The sequence below is a fragment of the Canis aureus genome, chromosome 37 (assembly GCF_053574225.1).
Source record: "Canis aureus isolate CA01 chromosome 37, VMU_Caureus_v.1.0, whole genome shotgun sequence".
Lineage (NCBI taxonomy): Eukaryota > Metazoa > Chordata > Mammalia > Carnivora > Canidae > Canis > Canis aureus.
Genome location: NC_135647.1, coordinates 2,559,133 through 2,582,714, shown reverse-complemented (window position 1 = coordinate 2,582,714; position 23,582 = coordinate 2,559,133). Strand labels below are relative to the sequence as shown.

General features: G+C 41.7%; 2 protein-coding genes and 1 long non-coding RNA gene across 7 annotated transcripts; 2 read left to right on the top strand and 1 right to left on the bottom strand.

Moving 5' to 3' along the window:
* Positions 1-11,248: 11,248 nt before the first annotated feature.
* LOC144306858 (uncharacterized) lies at positions 11,249-17,115 on the bottom strand. Its single transcript, XR_013373919.1, has 2 exons — positions 16,988-17,115; positions 11,249-11,600 (listed from the first exon to the last, which is right to left on the bottom strand). It is a non-coding gene; the product is annotated as an uncharacterized LOC144306858 (long non-coding RNA).
* H1-4 (H1.4 linker histone, cluster member) lies at positions 13,911-14,675 on the top strand. Its single transcript, XM_077886483.1, has one exon. The coding sequence runs from the start codon at positions 13,959-13,961 to the stop codon at positions 14,616-14,618; it is 660 nt and encodes a 219-aa protein (XP_077742609.1). The 5' UTR covers positions 13,911-13,958; the 3' UTR covers positions 14,619-14,675.
* Positions 15,201-23,017, top strand: LOC144306857 (histone H2B type 1-C/E/F/G/I). Of its 5 annotated transcripts, XM_077886485.1 has the most exons (3): positions 15,203-15,873; positions 16,209-16,241; positions 17,003-18,272. In XM_077886485.1, exon 1 carries the CDS (start codon positions 15,484-15,486, stop codon positions 15,862-15,864), a length of 381 nt encoding a protein of 126 aa, XP_077742611.1. In that variant the 5' UTR covers positions 15,203-15,483; the 3' UTR covers positions 15,865-15,873; positions 16,209-16,241; positions 17,003-18,272. The 5 variants fall into 5 exon arrangements, with proteins under 5 accessions (XP_077742614.1, XP_077742615.1, XP_077742611.1 ...); XM_077886488.1 differs by lacking the exon at positions 16,209-16,241 and having other exon boundaries at positions 15,201-15,873; positions 16,969-18,272; XM_077886489.1 differs by lacking the exons at positions 16,209-16,241; positions 17,003-18,272 and adding an exon at positions 22,997-23,017 and having other exon boundaries at positions 15,202-15,873.
* Positions 23,018-23,582: the final 565 nt, after the last annotated feature.

The window sequence follows — 23,582 nt, the reverse complement described above, 5'->3', positions numbered from 1 at the left end:
CCCTCTCTCTCTCAAATAAATAAATAAATAAAATCTTAAAAAAAAAAAAAAGAAAAGAAAAACGAAGGGTCTTGAGCAGGTGGGCCTATGGGAAGACAGAGTACACGAGGGTAGCCCACAGAGGAAATTTCTGTTTCCTGTAGCTCAGTCCATTCAGGTTGAGAATGGAGAGACCAGGGCTCTGAAACAGTTGGTCTTGTGAGTGGTCACTAAAGAACTCAGTGCTCTGTACGTGTCCACACACTGAGTTATATTTCGGCCCTGACGTCTTCACTTTCTCAAGCCTCCCATGGCCCATCTACCTGCCATCTGGAATCTTTCCTTCCTTTCTTTCTTCTCTGCATTGAGTGTATCCTCAGTAGCCCAAAGGTGGCCAGAGTGGCACTATTTACTAATGGGAATTAGTACATGCTCCACATCAGGGTGTTTTGCTTCCTTCTGGAGAGCCACCTGTGAGATGCCAACTGGCACACCTCTGCCGGGAATGCTCACTGCTCATACCCAGGAAGGACACACTTGTTGGCCTACACTAGTTTCCTACCTGGAAGGGTCCTGCCTCAGCTGCCATGCTTCTGGGCTGATTTCAACCCCACACTCCCACAATCTATGCCTGCCATGTCTATTTCTGCATTGTTACTCATCAGCTGGGTTTTCATATCTACCTTCCAAGTTCTATGAGGAAATCTAGAACATTCTTCAGATGGATACTCACCTGCCTCACCCCTCACTTCCTTTTTGCTCCCACATCATTCTAGTTCCAGAGCGGGAGAGTGGCCATAGTCTGGCAGGTAGTGACTCTGGGAGCATGGACTGTCACCACAGTGTTAGGAATGCCATGAGCAACGCACGGCCAGGACACAACAGGGCTGTTTAGCCAGTGACCCCAGGGACCTCCTGCGGGTTGCTTGGCAATGAACCCAGAACAATGGCTGCTTCTCTCCCTGTGGGAGGATCAGCCAGTGTTCCTAAGTGCTGGGAGGCTGCTGTTCCCAGCTGACACCCACACAGAAAATGTTTCTTCTATTCAAGTCTGCTTTCATGCTTTCTCTGCGGAGGGAACAGCACAGACAGTGGGTGCCCTTCTGGAGCACAGCCCCTTTGGGCACAGGGCCTCCTTCCCCGGGAATGAGCCCCCTGAACGTGGCATGAGAACAGACACTGAACTAGCAGCCTTCTGGCCCCCAGTGCCAGTGGACACAGGACCAAATAGGAAGACCTGGTAGGGGTCACATGACCTTTAGGGGTGGTAGTCAGTGGACAGGAGTGGATAGCTTTCACTAAGGGGTTGGGATCTAACTTTTAAAACATTATTTAAATCTCCTTGTGTCTATCTTCCCAAATGTCCTTCATGAAAGCTAGGATCCAACTGCTGTTTCTGTAAATTTCCATTTATTTCTGTAGACTTCCCTTCTACTGCCCACCTCTGCCCTCAATCTCTCTTTCCTTGCCACTTAGCATCATATGTTTTTCAAGGAGCACCTTTGAAAAGCACCTTTTTGGTTTTACCCTAGGTGGCCTGTGTTGAAATATGCATAGACCCAACCACTCCTGGGCTCCGTGGATGCTCCAGTGGGACCCAGTCTCCAAGGAGCACAGCTTGGGCTTCGGTTGCAGGCATCTGTGTTGTGAAAAGGTGGTGCAGAGCAGTCCTCTGGCTCCATCATCAGGAACCATGCTGCTGGGATCTACTCAGACGCTGTGCCTCAGGACCAGACAAATGTTCCTGTACCCAAATTTAAATTTACTGCTCTCCAAACTAGAGTTGGGTTGTGAAGAATGGAACTCCTATCTTGTTTCATTAATTAGCTTATAATGTTCAGGATAGGCCAAGCACTAACTTATTTTTATTTTTATAAGGAGTTTATGATAGAGGTGCTATCTTTATCCCATTTTGTAGGAGACCGAGACACCGAGACATAAATAACTTGCCCAAGTCATATTATTTTATGACACAATGATACCAGTGGTCTAATATTGCAAGGAGCTAAGAATTGTCTGTCTCTTTGGAGGTTTGTTTGATTTGCCTCAGTCATTACACCAATTTCATAATGTCTTCCATGGCTTTGTCTTTAACTAAGGCATGCCAGAAATAAAACTCTACTAATTTTTTATTTTTTTGGTGATTTATGCCATTCTAAGAGAGAGAATTTCTGAGAGAAACGTTCAATTTTAAGAAAGCAAGAAGATATTTGATTTTATTTTTTTAAAGATTTATTTATTTATTCATACAGATACAGAGAGACACAGACAGAGAAAGAGGTAGAGACATAGGCAGAGGGAGAAGCAGGCTCTTCGCAGGAACCTGATGTGGAACTCGATCCCAGATCCTGAGATCATGACCTGAGATAACCCAGGAGTATGAACCTTCAGAGTCAAGGATCTTTGAGGGTCAACTTAGAGAATGCCCATCACAAGGAATATATCACCACCTGTTTAAAACAAGGGGAAACTGTCTTCATGGCTCAACATCTTGAAAAATGGAAATGCATCTCTGTTTTCACACACAGGGGACCTGGTTGGGTGCAGATTGGGTCATATGTTCAGGCATCAAAAATTGCAGAACTATTTGTTTGCATTTCTGCCTGTGTACTCTGCTGCAGCTGAGTGTCACTGGAAACTGCATTTCCCAGGCTCCTTTGCTCTCTGGTTTCCAGTAGATTTGAGTAATGGGAGACACTGGTGCTACACAATGGTGGGACCAGGGCACTTTCCCGCTCCTTCCCTCTTCAATTCCTGGGGTTTCTCCAGCCTCATTGGTACACTGGCTCAGTCTCATCAGATGGCCCTTCTTTTGGTGGTCTCAGCTTCTGCCACCCCAGCCTGTGCTGTTCCAGCCCCAACTCCTACCCAGTGATAGTTATCCCCTCTTCTTCCTTTTGTCCCTGGAAGCCCTTGGAGAGGTGGCAACTTCCTGCCGCTGCTTATCTTCGGGTTACTCCTCACCCTTCTTTTGGTTTCTCGACTCTTTCATCATCTGTATATATACTTATCTCAAGTAAATCCCTTCTATATGAAATCCCTAGAGTGGTTTTTCTCTTTTTTAACTGAACTGATCAAACACAGCTGATGAACATTGCTCTTTCTTGAACGACTGATGTACAGAGCAGTGTTTACAGCATTTTCTAGTGCTAAATACCTGCCCTGGTCCTCATGCTGCTGGAAGTCCAGAGGATGGATGCTTCTTCAGGATAGAGTTTTACTACTCAGGGCTCATGTTTTCTATTTGAGAACATGGTAGGCTTTGTGACATCTGTGATCTCTTACATCTCTGAATATTGGAGGCTCCAGAATTTCACCATAGAGAAAGCTTAGGAATCATATTCTAATCGGGAAATGAATTGGGAGCACTTTATATGAAACCAAAGTGTGTATTTTGTCGTGGGGGGAGGGAGGAGAAGAAAATAAACAAAATTGAAAACCCTGAGTTGTCCATGTCAGAGAAGGGAATGTTACTGGTGGTGACCATGGGTGAAGCTGACAAGGATTATGCTAGGGCTTCATAAACTAAGTATATAGTCCTACAAATTGCTTTCCATTTCCTACTGCACCCCCTGCTTTCTTCCCTACCCCTAAATCAAAGAAGAAGGCTTAAGAATAAAGTTTAAAAATATAAAAGTAACATTTCACTGTACTAGGAATAATAATAAATTACAAATGGTCAAGGAGCTGATCATTGGAATAATTTTACCAGGAAGAGAGAAAGGACAAGTAAACTCTTGTAGCTTAACACCTTGGGTTACTATAAGTTATATAAGTTACTTATGTGGTTACTAGCAGTCCAGAAAGTTCATGTGAGAGAAAATATGAGAAAAGGAAAGTTTGTGGTCAGCTAGAAAAAGAAGAGTTCAAGAATGATGACTTGTGCAACACATCTTTCCCACAAATGAGAACACAGTACACAAGTGTCCCTGGACTGGAGATGCTGATTGATTCAGAGACCATTGTATGATAAAAACATCCCTTGTTATAATTTGATGCTCAAAAAATATCCTCTAATCTGTATCTTGGCCTTCTGACCAGAAAGTAAGCACACGTCTGATATTTATTTTTAATATCAAGTGTATCTCATTATAAATTAATTAATGGCATGATAACCTACAGCCCATAACCCTCAAATACTTGAGAAAGGCAGAGTGTAAGGACATTTAATCTTATCTACATTTCCTTCTGCCTTTGTTTCCTCAATTAGCATGGCTTATAAACTCAGTTCATGTGAATTAAGGATTGTATAATCATAGTCATAAGTAACACGTATGGCTACTTACTATGTGTGAAACAGTGTTAAAGCACTTCAAAAAAATGACCTCATCTAATCCTAGCAATACTCCTACTGAGTAGATAATAGTTATATCAATTAGATTTTTGCCATATTATACAACAAATAATGAATCTCAGTTCATAACAATAACAAAGGTTATTTCAAACTCACATTGTGTTTCTTTGTGGATCAGTCATGGTTCCATTCCGCGTTTTCTTCATATAGGGACCCAGGTTGAACATGACATAAAGGGATCTTATCACTGTTAATAATTGTGCTGGAAAGTGGGCACATGTCACTTTTCATAGTTTATCAAGCAAAGCAACTCATGTGGTAATGACCGATGTTGATGCGGTGGGGAAGTATACTCCTCACATGGGGAGGTGTATTATAAATCCATATTGATGGGCAGAGATGTATAATTCTCCAAAATGTGCAGCAAAAATTTGGGAATAATAGTACAATCTACCATGCTACTGTCATCCCAAATTTAAACCTGAGAAAATTGAGAAATAGAGTTTAATAAATTTCTTTAAGTCATAAACCTAGTAAGTGATAGGATTGGGATTTGAAATGGATTCATCTGTCTCCAGAACTATGATAGCCAGATTCTAAGATGGCCCTCATAATCTCACCTTCTGGTGTGCACATACTTGGATAGTTCCCTTCCCAAACTGGAAAGACTGACCTATGTAACTAATATTGTGACTACTAAAGTTAGGTCATAAAAGATATTGTAATTTCAGTTTTTCTCCCTTGGATCACTCATTCTTGGGGAGATCGGAGCAATATAGAGAGTCCTAGAGTAGCCTTACAGAGAGGCCAAGGAACTGAGGACTTTGCACTGACTTGACACCCATGGGAACTATATGAACCATCTGGGAATTGAGTCTTCCAGCCCCAGTCAAGTCTTCAGATGACTCCACTCCCCAGTAATATCTTGACTCCCATCTCACCAGATATCCCAAATCTAAACTATCTAGTTGTCAATCCCAAATTCCTGACCCATGGAAACTATGTGAGATAATAAATGCTTATTATTATTTTAAGCCACTAAATGTTGGGATAATTTGTTATGCAGCAGTAGACAACTATATAAGATTCTGTTTCACCATTATGCCAAACTGCCACCATGTAGGAATTAACCATCTGTGTAAATGCATAGATCTCACATTTACAGACAGCCAATGCATATAATTCAGGGGGAGTGAAGAAGGGAAGTAAAGGGATGCCGAGAAAATAGTAATCAGAAGTATCATGGATAAAGACTTTAGGGAAAGTGAGGAAATGCAATCTATTCTTGTTCATTAAGCCATCCATTCTGAAGACACCAGTAACATAATGGAATAAAGAGATGCTGAAGAGATTGATTAGGAAAATGATCATGAGTTCAATATCAAGGTTAATGAAGAGGTAGTTAATATTTCTGAAGTCATTGTTTCTCCAGGATCTTTCTTTCCAGACAGAAGAGAGTATTTGCTGGGATCCTGCCAGGATTAAGGAATCTGTGTTTTGACTCTTAAGAGCATATATATAGATATTTATGTTTTATATTCTTAAGCTCTTCTAGGCCAAGAAAGGGCATTCCAATCCATCTTATCCCCAGATCCAAAATGCTCTCTACCTGTACCTTTTACAAGGATCCTTCTCTCACTCAGATACCATAGGTTTTCCTTGCTGGCAACCCAGAGGGCAAATCATTAACCTCTCTCAGGCTTTCATCTTGAAACAAGTGGATTCTTTTTTTTTTTTTTTTCAAGTGGATTCTTAAAGTCTCAATATGCTTCCACATCCAAATTAAGTTTAGATTAATTAGATTTACTCTTTCCCTATTTTTTGTTTTTATTTTATTGATTTATTTAGCCTTGAGCCAATGTAGGACAATTTGAGTTTAGAACTTATTAATGTAAATACATAATATAGAGAAATATATACATGATATATAAATACTTAATAAGGTATAAAAATAGTTTAAGGTCACCTCTTAAACTACAGCTGTCTAACACAGGCTTCCTTCAGTCTGTTGAATGAGACACATTCTTGATAAAATCAGTTCAGCTGGTTGTGATCAGCCTTGTTGAAATTGAATAGAGAAGATAAAGGAAGAAGAGAAGGTAGCAGAGCAAATTTCATCAAAAAGGCATACCTACTACTTTGTTTTGCTTTGCAATTAGGGCATGCATGCATGCAGTTAAGTGAGTGTGAGCATAATGATATAAAATGTATTTCTTAATGCAGATTATGGCCAAAAATAGTTTTTTTTTACAAAACCTGATCCACTAATAAACATATGAACATAAACCAAAACCTAATTACTATTTAAGTTATAAAGAACCTCAAACTTACTTTATTTTTATTTTTTAAGATTTTATTTATTTATTTATTCATGAGAGAGAGAGAGGCAGAGACACAGGCAGAAGGAGAAGCAGGCTCCGTGCAGGGAGCCCGACGTGGGACTCGATCCCAGATCTCCAGATCACACTCTGGGCTGAATATGGCACTAAACCACTGAGCCACCCGGGCTGCCCAAACTTAATTTGCTAAAAACAACCACCATTGTATTATATCTCCAGATTCTTTGGATCAGGATTTTAGGTAGAGCAGAATGGAGTTGGCCTGTTGCCATGATGTTTGGGACTTCAGCTGAAAAGATTTGACCACTGCCAGTTGGAATAACTGGGACTGGGACTCCTCTCATATTTCTGGCTCTTGAACTAGGATGTTTCCAATATTAGGACAGCAGACCAAAGCACCCAGACACGGTCTCCAACACAACTGGGCTTTCTCATGGCCCGGCAGCTCCAAAATCACCAACATTCTCACGGAGGTAGCTCGAGATGGAAGTCTGAGGGTTCCAGAAAATAAGGCACAACCAGTGTTGCTCAAGAGCAAGGCCTTACTTTCTCCACGCTCTCTTGATGCAAGCTGTCACAAGCTCAGATTCAATGGACCAAGAATTAGATTTGATGAGAGCACAAGAGGCAAGACATGCTGGAAAAGGGAATGTGGGTCAGGAGAAACTGTTGCAATCATCTTTGGAAAATTAAATTTGCCTCATCTTACAACCATGAAAATGTTCATGAGCAACAAGCTACATAAGTAAATAGATTGGGCCACATTTATCAATGAAATATAAAACAGTGCAAATCAACAAACTCAAGCTCTCTGTCCCAATGTAATTCAGATGGATGGTTCCTATCAAGGGGGGAAAAAAGACACAAAAGAGTAAATACACTATGATTTCACATATATACTTTTCAAAACCAGAACAAACTAAACCATAAAGTTCATGGATACATACACACACACACACACACACACATATAATCTATGCATATTATCTATTATCATATGATTAATCTTAGATAAAAAAGAAATAATTTCAATGAAAGTCCAGAAAAAGTGTAGAAAGAGGGTACAGACTATATCACTTGGATGTCTGGGAAACTTAGCACACATTAAAAAGAAAAATTTATTATATTTTTGAGAGAAACATATTGTTTGCTAATAATAAAGTAATCTATGCTTATGGTAGAAACTTTGAAAAAACATAAAAGCTTGAGCACAAGAATAAAAATCATCTACATTTCCAATGCTATAGATAATCTCTGTCATATTTAGCCATATTTTCCCTTTCTATGAAAAAATGTTATATCATGATGAAATGTGAAGAGAAACTTGTTTAGAAAACTTTTTATTTTGAACTAATTTTAGATTTACAAGAAAGTTGCAAAACTAGTACAAAAATTCCCTTATATCCCTCAACTGACTTCCCCTAGGGTTAATGACTTCCATAACCATTGTACAAAAAATTCAGGAAATGCAAGAAAACAAAATAAAACAAAAGAACAGGAAGTAGACATTGGAACAATATTATTTACTAAACTTTAGACTTTTTTTCAAATTGACAAACTTTTCCACCCCAGTCCTTTTTCTGTTCCAGGATCTTATTCAGCATCCTACACTGAATTAAATTACTGCTTTCCTCAGTATTTGCAAATCTAATAACAGTTCTGTAGTCTGTCCTTGTCTTTCATGACCTTCACACTGGAGGAGGATTTATAGTTATTTTAAAGAATGCCACTCGGTTTGAGTTTGTCTGATGTTTTATCATTGGAGTGAGTTTGTGCATTTCAGCCAGGAACTATCACAAAAATGAGGAAGTGTCTTCTCAACTCAAGGATTTCACAATGTCAATATGTCCTATTACTTGTCGTGTTTACCTGGCTCACTTCGTGAAGGTGATGCCTGCTGAGGTTAGCCACTGTACACTTTCTACCTTTGCTTCATAGCTGAAAGGTGTCCTAGGGAAGACACTCTTGAGACTGAAGATCCTATTGCTCCTTAAATGCTCACCAAGTGATGTTAGAATCCACTTGCGGACTGCATCTGCAACAGGGCAGAGTTATCCCCTCTCTTTATGTCTGTATTTATTGATGGATACATATTTTATTTGAGGAATTAAAAAGTTCAATATTATCCATTTTTATTTTGTTGCTCAAATGGCACCAGTTTTGGTCATTGGTTGCTCCTTAAGACTGGCTGGCATGACGTTTCCATCTTTTAAAAACATTTCCTTATCTTCTGGTACCATAAGATGTTCCAGGCCCATCCTGTATTTTCCCTGCTCCATCCTTGGAATCAATCAGTTATCCAAGAAGCCCTGGTTCTATTGGAGAATAATGCTTAAAAGTCAAAGATTGTGTATCAGGTGTGCTGATTGCTGCAAGGGTGTCACTACTTATGGGCCCTGTCAGCTGACAGAGCAAGGAAATACATGTGTATATTAATCCAGCACACACACTATGTCTGTGTACCTATATAACTGTAGATACACCTCTGGTTCTAATCCAGGCCCATAAGATTCATTTCTACCAAATATTTGTCTTTCCACCAGTAAGAACACTACATGTCATTTTCTACAACATACTTACTTTGTTGGTCAACTCTAGTAGACACATCGGTAGTTTCAGAATGGTTAATCCATATCCCTGAAACACTTTTATTAGATTACACCCTTTCAGTGTTATTATGTTATTGAGTTAATACAGCTTGGCTCATTTGTTAGTGCTTACATTCCGTGTTGGGTTCCTTTCCCAATCCTATCACTTTTAATAGTTTATTTTGCTAGTATGTGAAACCTTACTATAGTTGTAAGAGTCAGAGTTGCACAAGCAGACATACTCAATAAACCGTTCTTCCCTCCTCATCCTTGCTACTCTGTTTGCCATTCTCCCTTCTTTTACTCCTTTCTAACTCTCCCCCCATAAATAACCCATCTCCTTTGTTTTTGGTTTATCCTTCCTGTCTATCTTCTGCATAACTAAGCAGAAAATGTGAACTCTTATATCCTCTTCTTTCGCTTATGGAGGGTATCATACTGTGGATACTCGTGCACTTGGCTTCTTCATTTAGTCATACATCCTGGAATTTACTCCTTATTACTTCATAGGGATCTTTCTCACTCATTTTTGTAGCTGCATATTCCTCAATTCTGCAAGTATGCCCTAGTTCATTCAACTGCCCTCTTATATGTGGATATTAAAGTTCTTCCAAATATTTCATAGTTGCCAAGCTGGCAACCTATAGCATAGGATATGCAACCACACTTTTGATGGCTGAATAAGATAAAAAGAATAACAAGTTTTATTTATTTATTTATTTATTTATTTATTTATTTATTCATGAGAGACACAGAGAAAGAGGCAGAGACATAGAGGGAGAAGCAGGCTCCTCACAGGGAGCCCAATGTGGGATTCAATATCTGGACCTGGGATCATTCTCTGAACCAAAGGCAGACCACTGAGCCACCCAGGCATCCCAAAAATAACAAGTTTAAAAGTAACATATCACTCCTTTAAAGAAAAATCCTCCAGAAATGTTCTACACCAAAAGCTGAGATAGAGGACTTGTTAAAAGTCCACAAAGGGGAAGTCTGTCCCAACACACAGAGTTCTACAGGTGGTCTTCATATGGTACACATAACACACCTCCTATGAGAAAGCCAGGGAGGGGAGACAACACACTCATTTGTTGTACAACAACAAAAAAAAAACCTGTTGGGGTACCTTGATGGCTCAGTGGTTGAGCATCTGCCTTTGGCTCAGGTCATGATCCCAGGGTTCCGGGATCGAGTGCTGCAGTGGGCTCCCCATGCTGAGCCTGCTTCTCTCTCTGCCTCTGTTTCTGACTCTGTGTGTGTGTGTCTCATGAATAAATAAAATCTTTAAAGAAAAAAAAAAAAAAAAAACCTCTTCCTCAAACTGTCTTCAATAAAGTGATTGTGATAATATTAGAATAGCCAAGTCCAGAATCAAGTGCTTGGAACCCAGAATTGTGGAGTAAAGGGAACTAAGTAGAAGCCTCCCTTTCCTTTCAACTTTTCTGCAAATCATATTGCTGTTCCTCTTAGCACAATTGCTATCGTGTCCAAAATGGAAATGTTCGATGAGTACATCCCACTTTCCCTCACTGAAGGTTTTTCTTAGAGGCTTAAAAAAAGTCAATATTAGGAAATTACTTTTTTTTAGCTCATTAGAGAATACTTGAGAATATGTCATGAGTTCAAGAAGTTGCATGAGGAAGACTCCTCCCAATCTCATTGTATGGTCATGCACAGAAGAGCCACATTTCACACGGAGGGCGTCACCGCACAAAGAGCTAAGTGGATAACTGAAACCATATGAATAGGGCTCTAGTGTTTGATATCTTATCCTAGATCATTAAAAAAAGAAACATTTGGCCTGTGCTACTAAATTGATTTCACAATCTCTAATGATTATTCAGATCTGCAGTCTGGAGCACACTTTCAGAACACATACTTTGGAGCCAGAGAGGTGAGAGCTGGAATCCTAGATGTACCTCACAGCCGATTCAGAAGCCCTTAGCCTGTGTAAGCCCATATCCCCCTATGTAAAATAGTGACAATATCCAAACCTAGGGATTTTTGCACTAAGTAAGAATGTAGGTAGCACAGTGTATAATAACCAGTAAACAGAAAAGGGTAGTTTTTATTAAGAATGATAAAATGGAATGAGAAGTAGAGATACTGTACTAGGTGATTCTGGGAATCCACCTTAGGTAGATGGAAACTCATGAAGCACAGAAGCCTTTGTCATCACTGTCCTTTCTCCTTCTAGAGCCCACTCTAGTGCTCAGTCAGGTGGGAATCCAGGGAAGTCAGGACTGGACTGCTGCTGGTTCCATCCTCTCAACATGGGGTCACATCCAACATGGACTTGTCTCACAGACAAGTCCAGAAATCCATAGGAACTCTCGCATGTGGGAAAACACCTTTGTCGTGTCGCTCACGTCCACTAAAAGTGGTAGTTGCCAAACTCAGCTGGGCATCAAAGGGAACAGAGGATTTCTTAAATATTCAGATTTTGAGACTCATTGGAGTTATCAATTCAGAATCATCTGGAGCAAGACTTTGGAATCTATATTTTAAATACAGGCACACATGCTCAACACACTAGGTGGTTGAGATACAGCCAGTCAAGTAGACAAATCAATAGTAAAGTAGAGCATTTTGGTGTTACTCCTATTTCATTGCAGAAGAGTATCAAATAAATATTTGCTTTAATAGTGGGAGATCCTCTACATATTCTTTGAATCCATCACTTAACTTTATTTATTTATAGGAAAACACACCATACCATAGGACACAAGCATAGGTGAGTTGAAAGATCACCTATGATTTGGAGAGTTTATGTCCCTCCAAGTCAGAAATAGGAAGGGATACATCGAATCAAGTTAGACATTTAAGAGAAAACTTCAATGAGTTGTGTAAAATTCAGCCATTTACAGGAGATATTGTCATTGAAAATGAGTATAACACACTGTTCTGGGACTGAGTCCCTGTGAATCAGTTTCCCTAGTTATTACAACTGGTCTGTTTTGGAACCTTATCCTCTCCCTTTTTGTTTTAATATATACCAAAGGGCATATTTTTGACTAACACACACTAATTACATTGAAATGTTTATACATTAAGGCTTTAAATAATGATAATATAAATGTAATAATTTACAAGACCTTTATATCAGCATTAATTTAAATAACACTAATTTGAAACATTTAATTAATGCTGTATCAAAGATATGTATCCTTTTTTACTTCAGTAGCAGGATCTGTTGTGTGTGGAGAAGATTTGCGGCAACAAAACTAAAAATTAATGTGATGTCCAGGGCTGTGTTACAACCAGCTGCACCCAAGGGATAGTGTCACATCACTTTATAGCACTGGCCAAAATTGTACTTTGTCTCTCACGGCTCGCAAATTTTTAAAGACAATTCCATCCAGACCATTTTCTAGGAATAATTCCTTTAATTAGGTGTCCATTGCCAATGTGTACTCTTTGCTGATTGGGCAGCTAACTAAATAAATCATCTTTCAGAGATCTTGCAAAGGAGTCCTCAGAGGGTAATGACTTAACTTGCATCATCCCTCAAAGATCTGTCTCTGAGATGGGAATCTAAACTTCTAATTCAATCCTACATGTAACTTGTTTTCTTTGTTATGGAACTCTGGGAAGCACAGAGTTACGATCTTCATGACTAAAGCCATATTTGGTGTGTGGACTAGCCATTCATCAACTATTAAGTAATAACAGGGTCTGCGTTTCTCTAATAATGAGGAGTAAATATCTTATAATTTACACTTCTCATTTCTTTCTCCTTATGATCAAGACTTATATTTCAGTCCTAACTCGTTTATTAGTTTAATCCTGAGGAATGTGCCAAAAGAACTCAACAACACTGCAAATACTTCAAAGTCCCCCTCCATTTCCCGTGATTTTAGGGACATCGTCTCTGGGTCATGTGAAAAATAATCCTTTTCCATCTGTATACCCTGTGTTTTGGGATCCCCTTACCCTCTCAAATATCCTGAATTCAAGGTATCTAAACTCATGGAGCAGTTGTCCAGGGAAATGAGAAGCAACAGCCCCGCCCCCAACCATTGGGAGCAGAAAGGAAAAGAATTATCCTAAAGAATTATTTTAAAACCCAGGTGCAGCAGATAGAAATAAAACCATGACTGCATAGATTGATGTACCAAGGGTTCAAAATCTAACCCCAAATGGGTAGCAATTTGTTTGGCATTAAACTAAACCAGGTTGATGAACTCAAATGCCCTCGGCTCAATAGGCAGGACTCTCCTAGGAGCCTGTGTTACTTCCCTCACTTAAGCGCAGATTTATAATAAAAATCTTAGTGCCAGTGGCATAGTTTTTGGACATATAAGAAGCTAACCACTTGGAGAATCCTATTTGAGAGGTCAGAAAACTCCACAGTTAAAGATCGGTTTATAATTTACGAAGAAAATAGAAAGTTTTGTTGCTCTGAGTTGAAATTTGAAGAGCACGGCGGGAAATATGGCAAGTTTTTGGCATAAAGCGTGGTGCTTTCTTCATCATTTGAGACCAGCGTGAAGCCCGAGGCTTCGGGGATCATTTTCGGAGAAAAACCGGTCGATTCGATGCAGAGAATTTTGATATTTTTGGCATTTTTTGAGGTGTAACAAACACAACTCCGGATCCGAGAGGACACTCTGAGGCTGCCAGCGAGGCGGGCTGGACAGCGCACCAATCACGGCGCAGCTCCGCCCTATATAAACGGGAGGGCGCAGCGGCGCGGCCCGAGTCCCGGCCAGTGCCTCCGCTTCCGGCTCGAGTTCTCTCCCCGCGCCCGCTTTCGACATGTCTGAAACCGCGCCCGCCGCGCCCGCCGCCCCGGCCCCCGCGGAGAAGACGCCGGTGAAGAAGAAGGCCCGCAAGTCCGCCGGCGCAGCCAAGCGCAAGGCGTCCGGGCCCCCGGTGTCCGAGCTCATCACCAAGGCCGTGGCCGCGTCCAAGGAGCGCAGCGGCGTGTCCCTGGCCGCGCTCAAGAAGGCGCTGGCGGCCGCCGGCTACGACGTGGAGAAGAACAACAGCCGCATCAAGCTGGGCCTCAAGAGCCTGGTGAGCAAGGGGACCCTGGTGCAGACCAAGGGCACCGGCGCCTCGGGCTCCTTCAAGCTCAACAAGAAGGCGGCCTCCGGGGAGGCCAAGCCCAAGGCCAAGAAGGCGGGCGCGGCCAAGCCCAAGCGGGCGGCGGGGACGGCCAAGAAGCCCAAGAAGGCGGGGGGGGCCGGCACCCCCAAGAAGAGCGCAAAGAAGACCCCCAAGAAGGCCAAGAAGCCCGCCGCGGCCGCAGGAGCCAAAAAGGCCAAAAGCCCCAAGAAGGCGAAAGCGGCCAAGCCCAAGAAGGCGCCTAAGAGCCCTGCGAAGGCCAAAGCTGTGAAACCCAAGGCGGCCAAGCCAAAGACCGCCAAGCCCAAGGCAGCCAAGCCAAAGAAGGCAGCCGCTAAGAAGAAATAAGTTTCTTCGGCCAACTACTTAGCTCCATACAACCCAAAGGCTCTTTTCAGAGCCACCCCCAGACCTCAGTAAAAGAGCTGTTGCACTGTGCGTGCGCAGGGGGCGTGACGGGAAGGACGCCGCGACAGCGAATGGGCGGGACTTGGGCGAAAAGACGGGATTCTCGTAGCGACGCCAGTCACGCACACAATCCTTTAGCAACTTTCAGGTTCCGGGGCTTAATGGTGCATAAAACCGAGCAGATAATGCGGTCTCCCCAATCATCTGCTACGGGGCGATGGGAACAAATTGGAGGGACCCTTTTTTCTTATTATTTTTTTACAAACTAGCGACACCACATTCCCTTAAAGACTAACAATTACACACGTCCTGCTATTCTAAGTCGATTAGGCTAGCTGGCAAGGAATATAATGTACTTGTGAGTATAATTACACTTGCTCCAGAACTCAGCATCTAGGACGTCCGCATGGCCACCAGGTGTCCCCCGTGCAAGCCTCAGACTCAACGCAGGAAACTCTACTAGCCAGCAGAGAGCAATGTATATCAAAATTCCCAAAGCTAACCTATTAGCAAAACTTCATTAGCTCTCACTGAAACAAGCGCAATTGCTTTAGAGGCTTATTTATAGTAGCTTTCGGCACCCTACTCTGAACCTTCTGATTGGAAGGAAGCAAAGAAACGAGGCAGCCAATGACCAGCTAGATTTGCAAGTATCTTTTACAATTCGCATTTGTGACGACACAGTAAAATTAATCCAATCACAAGCGAAATGTGACTAACCACATTTGAATACCGCATCTATAAATAAACGAGGCTTTGGGACTTTACCCAAGTTTTAGGTACAGTGTTCTAACTAAACGCTACGATGCCAGAACCCGCCAAGTCCGCGCCGGCCCCGAAGAAGGGCTCCAAGAAGGCGGTGACCAAGGCGCAGAAGAAGGACGGCAAGAAGCGCAAGCGCAGCCGCAAGGAGAGCTACTCGGTGTACGTGTACAAGGTGCTGAAGCAGGTGCACCCCGACACGGGCATCTCGTCCAAGGCCATGGGCATCATGAACTCGTTCGTCAACGACATCTTCGAGCGCATCGCGGGCGAGGCGTCGCGCCTGGCGCATTACAACAAGCGCTCGACCATCACGTCCAGGGAGATCCAGACGGCCGTGCGCCTGCTGCTGCCCGGGGAGCTGGCCAAGCACGCCGTGTCCGAGGGCACCAAGGCCGTCACCAAGTACACCAGCTCCAAGTAAACGTGCCAAGTAAGCGTCTCCTTCCCCAAACCCAAAGGCTCTTTTCAGAGCCACGCATGCTTTCAACAAATGAGCTATAATGCTTTCTAAAAACTATTCTCAAATGCACCCTAATCAAGTTTACTGTAAGATCGATACATCGCTACGACTCTATAATTTTCTCTTAGGATTGTGTAGCAAGGATGCCACATTTCCCGGTCGATAACCATACCCATCATAAATTGAGCGCTCGCTATGCCCAAAACCGGTTCTGTACAACCATTATTCCTTAGTTTTACAACACTAAACCTCAATTTTAAATGAAAATGCCATTTCATGTGTACAGCTCTCCTTCCTGTGCGCAGGCTCCAAATTCATCGTGACATTCAAGGACTTGGGTAAGAACGGTTTCCCCAGAGCACAAAGCATGCTGTAAAAACTTTGTTTTGCTCAGAGCTTTTCTTTTCCTTTCCAGCATATAGATCTGCAATAATGAAAACAAGCTTAAGACAGCATGAGTTTTCATGGAAATCTTACACAGGCTTTGCTGGCTTGCTAGCTTTGCAATAGCGCCCATTTCTGCTGGTGGGGGAGGTAGGGTGGGGATCAGAGAGGAGGAGTCTGTGCTGTATCCTAAAGGCGCAGACAGACAGGAAAGGGAACCTGTCCTGACTTGGAAGGGCTTTCAAATCCTGTCAGCTACTATAGCTTCTCTCCTACAAAGTCCTATTGCATTGCCGGTCTTCTTCCAGCATCCTTAGCTGGGAAGACCCCAGGGTCACAAGAGAGAAGCCCACTACTCAATCCCATAAAGTGTCTGACTGGAGAGGCAAAAGTTACCCCAGGACTGAGGCCCCCTTTCCTCCCCTGGCCCCTTGCCCCGTGTCCCTGAGAGGCGAGGACTGAGAGGAGGTAGAAAGGGAAAGAAAGCCCTTCCCGGGAGGATGTGGCTTCTGCTGCACAAGGTCAGATGGCATAAAGGGTTTCTGCTGCTGCTGGGAATGGATTATTGTGGGGAAAAGAAATCTGGGGGAAAAAGCTGGGGAGCTGGGAGGAACTGCCCAGGGGGTAAGCAGTCAACAGTTGAGAGTTCCCCCAAGAAAACGGATGAGATTATCTTTCCAGGTGTAGCTGACACACTCACCGGTTCCATCCTCAGGGTAGAAGGATGAACTAGAAATGAGCACACGACCAGACAGCACATGGGCACCCCCACACACCCACTCGCCCAGAAGATGGCAACAGTGTGTGCTCACCCTCCGTGCTGAGCAAGGTAGATTGTGCCACCCACAATTCCGACCACCACTCACTTGCTTCTGGCACTGACATCACAGGGATTCGGAACACCCGGGCTGAGGATTAACTCCGAGATCTCCCAAGCTGGCTTTGTACCCCTGAGCACCCGCTCAAGGCAAATACAAATCCTCTCTGAAGGAATAAGCTTCATTTTTGGTCTCAGCAAATCCTCCACACATAAGATAGCAAAGAAAATGAAAGAGCAGCTTCACAACCAAAATCAACACAGGATTCAACAAGACAATGTAACCAACAAGAAGAGAAGCACACAGTGGAAACAAAAGGAGTAAAAAGAAAATGAACAGATACAAACTTCAAGTTGCTAACTTGAATATCTTTAAAAAGGACAAGGAAAACACTAAGTGAAATATGCTGAGGGATTAAGAATACAAAGAATTTTCCAAAAAGAGTCGAAAGAACCAAATACGACTTCCAGAAATGAAGGTGTAGATATACACGTTAATATACATTAATCATATGAAAATTAAAATTAAAGGCTTGCTAAACGGACCAAAAAAATCAATAGGCTCCAGATGAAGAATTTTCATGCATTCTGTAAGCAGACCTTATTTATCCAAAATGCAGGGAGAGAAATGTAAAAGTGAGTTTAAGAGATCTGGAATTAGTAGTAAAATTGTCTGCCATGTATCTAATCATGGCACCACAAGACAACCAGAGAGATTGATGCTGGTGTGAGCTTCCAATGATCATGGCTGAGAATTTTTCAGAGTTAATGGATTACTCATGTAACTCAAAATCAATAAAATAGGGTAAAACTCATACACCAAAACGGAGGTCACTCTGTCACACTGTGAACCAAACCCCATAAATTCTCCCAACAAACGTAAAGCTAGTTTTCTAATCTGTTCTGCTAGATGGCAATAGACTGAAGCACTGTTATAAATTCCTGAGAGTGGGAGGATAATTGGCAAATAGATTATTTACATGCACTTGATATCTATCTGATTACCAAATTTTGCAAAACCTAATCAATATGTGATGATTTAATGGACTGTTACATATAGTACTATCATTAGCAGACCAGAAACTTTGATATTTTTTCCAATAACTATTTCTGTAACTATTTTTATCATGGTATTGTGTTAGTTAATGTCACACGCTATGTGCCATGTTAAGGCATCACCGTCATTTTCTTCCTTTTCACTAAAGTGGCTTTAGTAGTTCCTGACTTGTTAAAAACCTGTTTGCTTGCATGCATGGATATGTATATAATCTGTGTGTGTTGGTTAGTTTCTTTCTAAAATATATTTTTAAAGGTTTATTATGAATGATGTGTGAATTTTCGGTATTTGATGAAATCAAGGGCTTTTCCTCCTCTAGCCTGCTACAATAAATTATGAGTAGATCCCCTAATGCTACCCTATACTTGTATTCCAAGGCCAAATCTTCTTTGGTCATTTTCTATTAGTATCTTAAATACTGGCTGCGCACATTTTAGATTTCCGGGGGATTTTTCCTCCTCTCTACACACATAAAATCATTCTGTGATTTTCCCTTTTCGGTTAACCTGTATCAGATTTGGTCAATAAGACTATGGTAACTTTGAACGCTTAATTGTGAGCCTCTCCTCCATCTGCTGCTAGGTAACAAACTACGCCAAAACTCAACAGCTTAAATCAATGGACATTTATTATTTATTTTTTGTGGGGGGGCGGGGAGGGATCAGGAACCTAGAAGTGATTTCCTGGGAGGTTCTGGCCAGGATCTCTCATGAGGCTGAAGTCAAGATGCAAACACGCACAGCAGTCACCTGAAGCTTAACTGTGGGTTCCCTTCCAAGGTGGCTCACTCCCATGCCACCCAAGTTCCTGTGGGCTCTCAGCTGGAGGACCTCCAATTCTAGCCACATAGACCTGTCAGGACGGCTAACTGGCTCTCTTCCACAAAGACAAATCATAGAGAGAAGGGAGGAGGAATTTGTCACAGAGTCTCTATGACCTAGTTCCAAATGTCACACGCTGTCACTTCTACCACTTTCTATTAATTAGAAACAAGTCACTTAAAAAATGGCGTATACCCAGAAGGGCAACTAGGCTCTACCTTTCAAGGGAAGGATAGCACATTTGTGAACATACTGCGAAACCAACACATCGTCTTCTTTATGCTTTAAATACTTGATTGTATAAAAGTATTTCTGCTTTAGACAGTAGACAGAAGTCAACTGTATAATCACTTGGACCTAATACTTTTCTAAGTGGTAGCTCTTTAAGAATTCCAGGAAATTGGGGGCATCTGGATTGCTCAGTTAAGCGACTGCCTTCAGCTCAGGTCATGATCCCAGGGTCCTGGGATGGAGCCCTGCATTGGGCTGCCTGCTCAGTGGGGGAGTCTGCTTCTCCCTCGGCCACTTCCCACTGCTGGTGCTCTCTCTGTCTCTGGTAAATAAATAAGTAAAATCTTAAAAAAAAAAAAAAAAAAAAAAAAAAAAGGATTCCAGGAAATTAGACCATATATGACCACTATCCATAAACACAAAATCCAATGAAACTCCCACATGATGCCCAGGTCGACTTTTCCCTAAGATTGTAAGGGACCAAACAGTGTCTCTGCATTACATATAGCAGCTAGTTGCAGGTACTTAGAGAAAATATTGAATGAATTCATCTAAAAACTCCTAAACAGCCATCTGTACAACAAGACTCTGGTTCATGAGGGTTATAAGAATGTCCAACAAAACTAATGGGTGTGGAGAAAACAAGTTAAAAGAGAAAACAAAATAAAAAGATAAAACCCCAGAAAATACTTTAACTTATGAAAATATAAGAAATTAACAATCTGGAAGGACCAATTAATAAATTTTGCAATTGGACAAGTTAAAGCTACATTAATAGACTTCAAAGGCAAAATTTGAGTTAATGATTGAGTCAGACTTAAAAATGACCTACAATGCTTCAAGTGTAAAGTAACAGATTAGGAGGTAGCAGAGGGACATGAAAGAAGAAACTAAAAGCATAGTTTAGTCGTGAAGGCTTATAAGGAGACCCTTGACATGTGTCAAAATTCCCTACTAAATTGTACCATGGCAATCATTCCAAGTATTTCTTATAAATCCAGAGATAGTCATGGAAGATCTTTGGGCACTAGAGATACAAAGAGAGATGAGGTTGTTCTTGTCCTTCTGGAGCGCTCAGGTTTGTAGGCGATCAAGGAAACCCACAGCTCATTGCTTGCTTCTTATTTATTTATTTTAATAATCATTTACTCACACCTAAAATGTTTATCACTCTTTAGAAATCTGATGGCCGGTTTATGGCAACTACAGAACTCATTAATTGATGCAAAATATTCATCCAAATATTTTAGTCATATTTAGAATAGAGTATACTAATATCTTTGTGCTATAGTCCGAAGTCAAGGTATAGTCCCATAAGATTGCCCTCATGTCTGACATCAGCTGCAAACTTGATGGGTTTACCAAAACCATCCTCAGATTTAGTTATTCTTTAGATGATTCACAGAATTCACTAAAAGTTATTATACTCAAAGTTGGGGATTATTATAACAAAAGAATAGGTTAAGCCAAAGTAAGAAGCAGAAGAGCAGGGTCTCTGAGGGTTCCTAACTCGGAGCTTCTGTAGTCCTTGCCCTTTGGGGGAATAGGGAGAGTTACTGCCTCCCTGCAACACAACAATATTTTAACAACACAATACACATTGCCAACCAAGGGGCTTCATCACATACACATGGTTTACTGTCCACGTGGCTGATCTCTTACTCTGCAGTCCCTCTGGAGGTAGTCCAGACACCACACGGCCCAAAGCCCCCAACATAAAGGACATTATGTACAGTGTCCTGAACAGCCCAAGGCCTCTTTGTAAACAAAGGTATTCTTATCCTGCAGGACATTCCAAGGGCCTACACATCACCTCTCAGCAAAGGGCAAAGGCCACACCTCCCTTCGCTTAATATTAGCTCTTTACTATGCACATCGTCTTAAGAAAAACTATGTTTTTACAGTTTTGATCAGATATCTGTCATTGACCAGAACTTGAATTCTCCAACTATTTGCCTTTTGATGGTTCTGTCAAATAGTTTGGATTATTCAGGTCGAGTGTGAACTCAAAAGTTATAAGGAGATTTCTTACTGAAGGCTATTTTTTGTACTTTGTTCAGATGAACAACTTCAGCTGTCTCCCGCCTGATTTATACTCCCAGTGGTCCTCCAAGCCCTGGCGCAGGAAGGAAGACTGAGGAGCGGTGGAGATCACCCAGGGGATGCCCACAGTTCTCAAGTTTCATTTTGCTGTCGTGGACATGCAGTGCTGCACAGAACAGAAGGCTCCCTTTGCTTTACATGAACAGCAGCATTTGAATGGCTTTTCCTTCCATAACCATGACCTTTGCTACCATGGATAGGGACTGGGAATTGTGGAAGAAGTGAAGGACTAAAGTTTTAGAATTTTGTCTAAAAGTTTAACCATGAAGGTTAGGCTGTATTTCATAGTACAATACAATAACAAGTATCACAGCCAAATTACGACGATTTTTTAAGGAGAAACCTGGAGCATAGGGAAAGAAGGTGAGAGATATTGAGAGGGACTCAGAAAAAGAATGGAAGCAGCAAATGGCTAAAGAGCCTGAAGACCGAAGAGAAGCCACAGAGCACACTAGACAGAGAGAGCAGAAAGGGAAAAGAGGGAGATGAGGGGATAGACCTTGTCATCTTTTGGGCACTTCACCTGGGCATAGCACCTGTTACATATTGAAATACTCCCCACGTTTCGTGGGTCTTGGGGCGAGTGGATGGGTTACAATGTTACCATGTCTGGGAGGTACTCTCTGACCTGCAAAAGTAAAATGGCACCCTTCTATCTCCTTCATAACTTGCTCTGTTTATTCTTCTTCATTACACTTAGCACTAACTGACATGAATCTGTGTATTATTTGTTTCCTCTTCCCATTCTCCAGACTGTAAGCTCCACTGGGTTGGGTTAGGTTTCTTTTTGCAGCTGACCTCCAAATGCCCAAAGCTGTTCTGCCCATACAGTAGGCTGCCAATGCACATCAATCTATAACAATAAGGAGAGAGGCCAGAGCTGAGTTATTGCAATGGTCCCATTGATTTAGTGACTCAGCGTTTTGATACTTATTTCCACATCTGTACAACAACAATAATAATTCTAGGAAGTAGTGTACTTTGAAGGATTAAATGAGATATGTCATGTAAAGGTTTAACAACACTGATGGACATTTAGTAAGCAACAATCGCTAGCAAATCCATTTTCTTTAGTCACTGAATTAAAAGGACAATTGGAGTAGCCAATTCTTCTCAGAAGAAAAACTAACAAGAAAACAGGAGCCTTTGGACGACTAGAATCCCACCTCAAGAACTATATTTGGGGGATTTGGAAGAAAGATAATATTATTCAAGAATATCTCGACTAAGCATGGTTTGACTCATTAACTGTTTGTGCTAACAATGACTAAAACATAAACGTAACACGGGAGTAAAGATATCTCATAGCACATTATACAAACACATTAAAAGAACTCTCTTCCTTGTATAAGAAATATTAATACTGATGGCAAAATGGGACTGAAGAAGAACCCTTTTTTCTTCTTCTGACATAGGAGAGGTATGAATGCAAACAAGAAATGAATGCAAACCGTAACTGAAAATGTGGATGACCTCATGGAATTTATGAAGTATGAAAGTCTGATCTGCCTGAGAATAATTAGTGTGTATATCCCGCTCAAATCTAACCTGTCCTGGTTTGCTGTACACTGGTTCATTAGAGTGAGAGCATTACCTCAGTAAGAGCCTACATCAGGTGTCTTAGCATTTTCATTGTAGTTTTTGCTCTAATTATAAAAGCAGAATTTACTTCTGTTACAGGCCCAGTGACTGGGAATTCATTATTTACCACGGACTACCTTTGCTGGGAAGTCTAAATGAGTGCAAAACGTCTGTAAATGAAAAGGGATGACTCATAAAATCTGGAGAAATGGAATTCTGCATTGATTGTAGATAACAATCCTTCGAGATCTCGCCTTTCCAGACATACAATTTGTTTTTCACTTTATGGCCTGGCATGGATGTCTGAGTGGGTAAGACCTAAGCACTGGTTTGGCTTTGGTGACGATCTTGAAGGTCAACAGCTTGGTTCAGCTCAGCTGACATTTGAGGGGTCACCTCCAGCATCTGAATTAAGGGAATCACAATACTTGGAAGCAGTCTCAAACTTCAGCGTGCACCAAAATCACCTGCACTGTTTTTGTAAAACAGATGGCTGGGCCCACCTCACAGATCCTGATTCCCTGGATCTCTAGCAGGATCCCATTATTTGCATTTCCATGTTATCCAAGTGCTGCTGCGATGCTCCGGGTGCAGGACTCACACCACAGACCTGTGCTTTCAACCAGAAGAGGGGATTTCCTCGCAATACTAATACGAAACAGCCACACAACAATCACACTCCCCT

Coding starts and splice junctions, on each gene's coding strand:
- H1-4 (XM_077886483.1), top strand. CDS start 13,959: ATGTCTGAAACCGCGCCCGCCGCGCCCGCCGCCCCGGCCCCCGCGGAG.
- LOC144306857 (XM_077886489.1), top strand. CDS start 15,484: ATGCCAGAACCCGCCAAGTCCGCGCCGGCCCCGAAGAAGGGCTCCAAG.